At 46.7% G+C, this 6661-nt stretch overlaps 1 protein-coding gene and 1 long non-coding RNA gene across 2 annotated transcripts; one reads left to right on the top strand and one right to left on the bottom strand.

Moving 5' to 3' along the window:
• Positions 1 to 478: 478 nt before the first annotated feature.
• XBP1 (X-box binding protein 1) lies at positions 479 to 3889 on the bottom strand. The gene is given in 6 exon segments (XM_067307014.1): positions 479 to 1520; positions 2352 to 2435; positions 2438 to 2515; positions 3127 to 3255; positions 3323 to 3419; positions 3615 to 3889. Coding segments are annotated over 6 exon segments (1146 nt in total). The 5' UTR covers positions 3815 to 3889; the 3' UTR covers positions 479 to 962.
• Positions 3890 to 4095: 206 nt separating this feature from the next.
• Positions 4096 to 5742, top strand: LOC136993561 (uncharacterized). Its single transcript, XR_010885935.1, has 2 exons — positions 4096 to 4535; positions 5429 to 5742. It is a non-coding gene; the product is annotated as an uncharacterized lncRNA (long non-coding RNA).
• Positions 5743 to 6661: the final 919 nt, after the last annotated feature.

Below are 6661 nucleotides of genomic sequence, written 5' to 3' on the forward strand. Positions count from 1 at the left end.
TTAGTCCCTGCAAAACTAATTTTATACTTCAGCAAGTCCTGTGGTAACACAGAATCTGCAATTTTTCACTCCATAAACGTAAGCATCTCACTCTGCTTCAGGAACACTAGAAATGCACTGACTTTCTGCAGTGTTTTGAAAATGACATCAATTGCCAACAAAAAGCTGTTACAGTAGTTTTATTCAGACATCAAGCTCCTGCCACCTGCAATCCTTATTCTGGCAACAGATTTTGCCATAGCAGCATTGGCCATCACACAGCCCCATTCTACCTTGAACATTATTTTGCAACATCAAGTGCTGTAAGACATAGCAAAGGCTGCTAAAGCATCCAGCTACAAACATGCAGCATGTAAATGCTGCCGGAATGATGCATCAAGGTGGTACAAGGATCAGCCCCTGAAAGATCCAATCCCTGATTAAACCCTGCAAGCCCCAGATACTCTCCCCTCCCCATAAGACCCAAGACAAAAATGAATAATGAGCTGCATTGCACTTTAATTGCACAGATACATTTAAATATTAAAATGGAAAAAGCAACTCTACATAGCAAATGGAAAACAAGCATTTACATAACTAAACAGTCTGTATATCTTACAGATTTATTTTATCCCAGCTGTCTACACATAAACATCCCAAAGCTTTGGGTATTAGAATTCTCACTTTTAAGAATAAAAAAGTTCCAATTTTCAGGTTCTTCCAGAACTGGCAAGTTATTGAGAGAACAAATTTCATTCCTCATAAGTCAACATTCATTATATCTTTGGAGTGGGGGGGGGGGGAAGAGAATTTACTTTTCCTCCCAGAAGAAATGCATTGGCCATCACTACTAGCATTCATGGAGAGAAGTGAGCAACACTTTTCCGAAGAAACTTGATTTCTATCCACCCCCCTCTCCCTAGAAGGGGCATGTCCTGTTATCCTACCGGTATAGTTAACCAAGGAGAGTTAACACTACCAAGTCAGACACTGATCAATTGGGGAAAGAGTTCATTGGCAAAACTATCCTCCCAAGCATGGTCAGTGTCAAGTGGAGAGGACATGTCACTGAAGGGTGATGGGGATCCTTCGTATCCAGAGTCACTACAGGCATCCAACAGATAGCTTGAGGCTGCAAGGCTGGGATGAGAGGAGAGCAGATGAGAGATGCCCAGTTCAGGCATGAAGCTGTCTACAGGTTCCTCCTTCACAGATACTGGGGTCTCAGGGATAGCTTTATCTTCAGATTGAGAAAGAGATACTTCCTCTATTTTCACTAGCATATTGGTTTGGTTGCCCATTTTAACAGGAATCTCCAAGATTAGGGGCTTTGTGTATACATGATCAAACCTTATCAGTTCATTAATGGCCTCCAACTTAGCTGATGGGGACCCCAAAGAGGGAGAGGGGGAGGTTGGTATGGAATTTGTTTCTCCGCAGATCTCTTCCTCCAGCTTTTCCAGGCATGTTGACTCTGAATTGGCATATGTGAGAAACATCTCTGGGTCCAAACTGTCCAGAAAGCCCAACAGGAGATCAGACTGCAGAATGAAATACTGTTTTAGAAAGTTTCCTACTGTTACAGGAAAACATCTGGTTTTGGCACCTATACACCCTTACCTGGAAGTTAAGGTATGCTAACACGAGCATAAAACTAGGAGTTTACCAAGAACATTGCTATCAGCAAAAAACACTTACAGCAATTATCTCTTTCAGAATTTTAGCCCATTAACTTTTGCAACAGTATTGGAGATCCTCACAGAACTCTTCATGTGTTTGATACTCAAAACCTCTGTTAGCTGCTCCTCAAGATCTTGGACCCATCATGTACAAGCACCAGTTACCTGCTGGCTCCACAGAGCAAATGCCAGAACCTAGCTTAGGCAGATTTGTCTATGACCAAAGGTTTACTTTAGATCAAAGCAATCTAAGCTTTGAATGGCCTGTCCTAAAAGTTTCCTGAACATCAGTAATGTGGGACAGTTTAAGTACTAACAGCTTTGCAAAGTCCCAGTACATCAGTATCCAAATGCTCAAGTTTGAAAGCATACTGTGCTTTTACTGTTATAGACATATTTGTATATTTTCACTGCAAGAGCTAAAAATCTAAAACTTTATGGAAACAGGAGTTTAAACTGCATGAACTTCTGCTGTACTCACTAGATAGACTTATCTAGCTGTCTTGAACCACATGTAAGGCATTCCAAAGCTTGGGGGGGGGGGGGGAAGAGGAGGAAGGAATGGGGAACATCATGATAAGCCATCAAGATATTTCACACAAAGAAGCTAGTGTTAAAACAAAATTCCTACTACTTAGAAATCCACAATGGTTCTCAAGTTCACAGGCATTTCAGACAGGAGTGGATGCTCACCTCAGAGTCTGAAGAATCACTGCCATCAGAATCCATGTGGAAGCTGTCAGAACTGGTGACTGCTGGGCCTGCACCTGCTGCAGAGGAACACGTAGTCTGAGTGCTGCGGACTCAGCGGACCCGGTCACCAACTTGATCTCATCCACCTGAGATTCCTTCACAACCTGTCCCAAACAAGAAGCCCAGTCAGTCACCACAGATGTTCTGGTTCACAGTACAGCCTCTTGAAGATCACACACTCACTGCAAAGACTCCCAATACTAGAATCTCTACTTGCTTGTGCAGGAATAGGTGCCAGAAGAGACAAAAACATATGGAAGTTTGAGCCAACTTCTAATACATTAGGTATTTGCAAATACAGCTTGTACATCACTTTTAAGTGACAGCCTGACTTCCCATCATCCCCTCTGTTCTTTTGACACTGGCAGACAAGATCGTAGTAGTTACTTTACTTCCAGAACAGAAAGTAGAAGAGCAGGCCATTTAGTTTTAAATGGCTTATAACTAACTAGCTTGTCATCTGCCACACTGCCAGCGGTGCTCACTTCAGAATCAGCTCATATTCAGTCTGTGGAAAAGCCTCCACTTGGAGGACAGCAAGTGTCTTTCTGACACATGAAGTCTCACTCAGAGCATGCCTGCTTCTGCCTGAGAGCTCCCAGCACTGGGGGAATTTTTGTTCCCTCTACCATTACCTTGTGGAGCACTGCAGACCTTGACAAGATCTGCCATGAAGCAGAGGAAGACACACCAGCAGGAACTGCAGAAAGCTCACCTTGGACTCGCTCTCATTCTCTGTCTTCAGAGCATCCAAGCCCAGGCGGCAGCGAAGCTCCTGGTTCTCCAGAGAAAGGCTGCACGTCTTCTCTCGCAGGAGCTGGTTCTCCAAAAGCAGCTTCTGGTTCTGCAGAGAGGCAGCAGCGTCACGGCGGGCCCCGCCGGCGCCCGCCGCGCCCCGCGGCCGCCCTTACCTCCTCCTCCAGCTCCACCACCTGCTGCTCCAGCTCCGTCATTCGCGCCTTCTTCCTGTCGCGCGCGCTCTGCGCCGCCACGCGGTTCTTGAGCTTCCTGCGGGGCAGCGCGGCCGTCAGGGCCGCCGCCCCGGGGGGCCCCGGCCCGCCCCTCCCGGCGGGTCCCCCCGCCGCCGCCCCCAGGGGGTCCCAGCCCGGGTCCCCCCGCGGGTCCCGCCGCCGCTGCCCCGCCGCCCCCCGGGGGTCCCAGCCCGGGTCCTCTCACCGCAGCCCCGGGGGGTCCCGCACTCACCTGCGCAGCGCCTTCTCCTCCGGGCTCAGATGCGTGAGGCGCTGCCGCTTGCGGGCGGGCTGCGGCGCCTCCAGGCCCGGGGCCGCTCCCGCCGGCAGAACAACGGAGAGGTGGCGGCCGGGCGCGGGACCCGCGGGCTCAGCCGCCTTGCCGGGGATGAGCAGCAGCCGCGGGGCCGCGGCGCCGGGCAGCGCGACCATGGCAGCACCGGGACGGGAAAGGACGCGACCACCCAGCGCCGCGACCTGCGGCCTCTGGGCGCCTTGCGCCCCTCCCTGCTTTCTACCACCGTGGCTCTTCCCCATTGGCCGCAGCGGCATGACGATAGCGCCAGGCTGGCCTGTGGTTGGCCCGTGGCTGAAAGCAAGGGGGGAAGGAATTGCATCAGCTGGAGGGGGCTGGGGCAGCTGAAGCGCCGCTGCGTGGCCGCGCGGGGGCGGGGTGGGGCGCGGGGCCTTCGCGGCCCGGCACGGCCCGAGTGGGGGCGCGGGACCTTCGCGGCCCGGCCCGAGTGGGGGCGCGGCCCCACGCCGCGCGGCCCGTGGGTCCCTCGCCGCCTGGCTTGTGCACTTGCCCCGCGTGGGCCTCGCCGCGGCGCAGCGGTGTTGCGGGGGGTGCAAGCCCGGGGTGGGCACGGGGCTGCTGCGCAGTACCTCGGGAGCAGAGACCAGACGCGATTAAAGACTGGTGATACAGTTAAACCCTTCTGTTGCTATCTTCCAGGTATGCTTTCTCCCAAAGCAATCGCAAACAGAAGGTCGTTAAAAAACAGGAACGAAGTAAAGGGCAGTGTTTGTGGAGAGGCAGGTGCCGTGACTGCAGCTGCTCTAGCTGTCAGGGAAAGGGGCTAAAACTGAAAGCCAAAGAGAAGTTAGTGATGGACAAGCAGAGGCTGCCAGAGAGCACAAAGAAATTCCTCAGGTGATGTATTTTGAATTCAACATATTTCTGAGCAGTAGCAATACCAGATTTTTACTGTCTGATAAGTGGAAAATACACTTTCAGGAATGTCTAATGAAGGACATTACCATATCAGAGACTAATGGACTAATGTCAAATTTGAGATATCTCGGGCCCAGGCAAGGAAAAGTCTTATAGATAGAAAACCTTGCAATAGTTGGCACATAGAAATACAGCTGTTTAGCAACGTGCAAGCAATAATATACAACCACCTAGGGCACTAAATTCATTTTTAAATGTCAACTTTATCTTGGTGCACTAAACTTTCCATGTTCCATGTGTTTTGCTGTTCTAGGGCAGTTGCCCATGACCTGAGTAGCTATGAAATGTTAAAATTTTGGCTACTGAGTTTATATCTGAAGTCCATTTGTACAGTGAATTAAAAATAGTTACGATGTTAAACAGGAAAGGAAAAACATTAGCTTTAAAAGTTCAAAGGCACTGCAAAACTGGTGTGCTGGTTTGGCATTATTCCAGCGTTAGAGTGCTGCCAGATTTTCGTGATATGGAGAACAAACACAGCATTTGTAAGTTTTGTTTGTTCTTTTCTTACTTACTGCAGCATGACATTTAACTAAAGGCTGAAAGTTCACCTTTCTAATTTGACACTGTGAAAAATATGGCAACTTTTGATAAGGCTTTTATTCTGAGTGCAAAGAAGTTGTTTGTTCTGGTCCTGCTAGGCCTCTCAGATACTAGTCATTAAAAACTATCTGCTTCTCCTTTGTATGTCTCTTCTGGATTTGTACTCCTATTTCTTCATATTCCTTCTATAATTATAATTCACAATTAACAAATTTACTGTTTTCTAACAAAAAGCAGGTCAGTATTAATATCTTTTTTTCTGATTTCAGGCATTCATATCAAGTACTGAAGTTGCTCTTTTTTACAACAAGCAGAAGTTTTGAACTTTTTACAGCAAACAGGCTGCCCCTGCTCTTGCTGCTTTGTGATGCTTTGTAGCCGTACTGCTGAGACTAGCCATGATGTGATTTATCAAATGTAAATCCAGATTTCTTAGTATTATGGCCAAAGAAAAATCCTAACTTTTTGTCTGTATGTGATTTAATTTTCCTATATAATTGTATAGTGAATCAGAACAAAAACTTCTTTTTCTTTAAGAGAAAAACAATTATGACCATGAATAAACTTCACAAGTGCAGAGACATATGTACTAGTAGTGGTACACAGGACACTTCAGCATATCAGTATGTGACCAGGCACAGAACTGGAAGCTGCTACTGACACTAGTTGTGTCCATTCTTACTGAATATAATAATGGTACCCATTAACATGGCTAGTGCTAGTTGGTAATAGCTGGCAAAAGAAGGTCATGAGACCCTGCGCTCTAGTCTTGTTGAATGTTTGTAGTAGTATTACTAAGACTAGCTGTGATCTAATTACTGAGAATATATTCAGACTTACAATTATGTTACTATCACTAGGATACATAGAGTCTTTTATTAAATATGCCGTTAAGTCACTGGGTAAAATTGCAGAAAACAAAAGTTCAATAAAGTTGGTCTTGAACTAAGACACTCTTCCATAAAGCTTTAATTGCAGGGCTTCGAGTGCAGTTCTGATTTGCACCACTTTTTGGAAAACTCGCTGTTCACACATTCCTTTTTTTCTTTTTTTCCATTTTTTTCCCCAGTCATTTGGATTCAAGCCTGTGAACCACATGCTCAAGTTATTCAAGAGAGCTTCATACCCAGCCTTATAGTCAGCACAACTGTCTAAAGGATGTGCCAACAAGGATACTGTTGGCTGTCCTGCCTGAGACAATGTGCCCAACTGCACATTTTAGTTCCTGCTAAAATACCTTTTTGTGGTATGTTCCAGATGGCCAACCCACCAAAGGAAATAGCTTTGTTTGTTTAACAAAGGTGGAGAGACCTTGCCATTGTGTAATGTCAGATACGGAGAAAGAAATATTTGAGTGTTACCAATATGAAAAAGGGGGGAATAGAGGAAGGAAAAAAAGTGAAATAAGAAGGTGTAAAGAAAAGATAGTTTAAATAATTCAACGAGAGTCAAGGGCATAGTTTGAGAAACAACTTGTTTGTCCCATGTGTGTCTGAAAACAC

Source organism: Apteryx mantelli, chromosome 17, assembly GCF_036417845.1.
Source record: "Apteryx mantelli isolate bAptMan1 chromosome 17, bAptMan1.hap1, whole genome shotgun sequence".
In the NCBI taxonomy this organism is placed as follows: Eukaryota; Metazoa; Chordata; class Aves; order Apterygiformes; family Apterygidae; genus Apteryx; species Apteryx mantelli.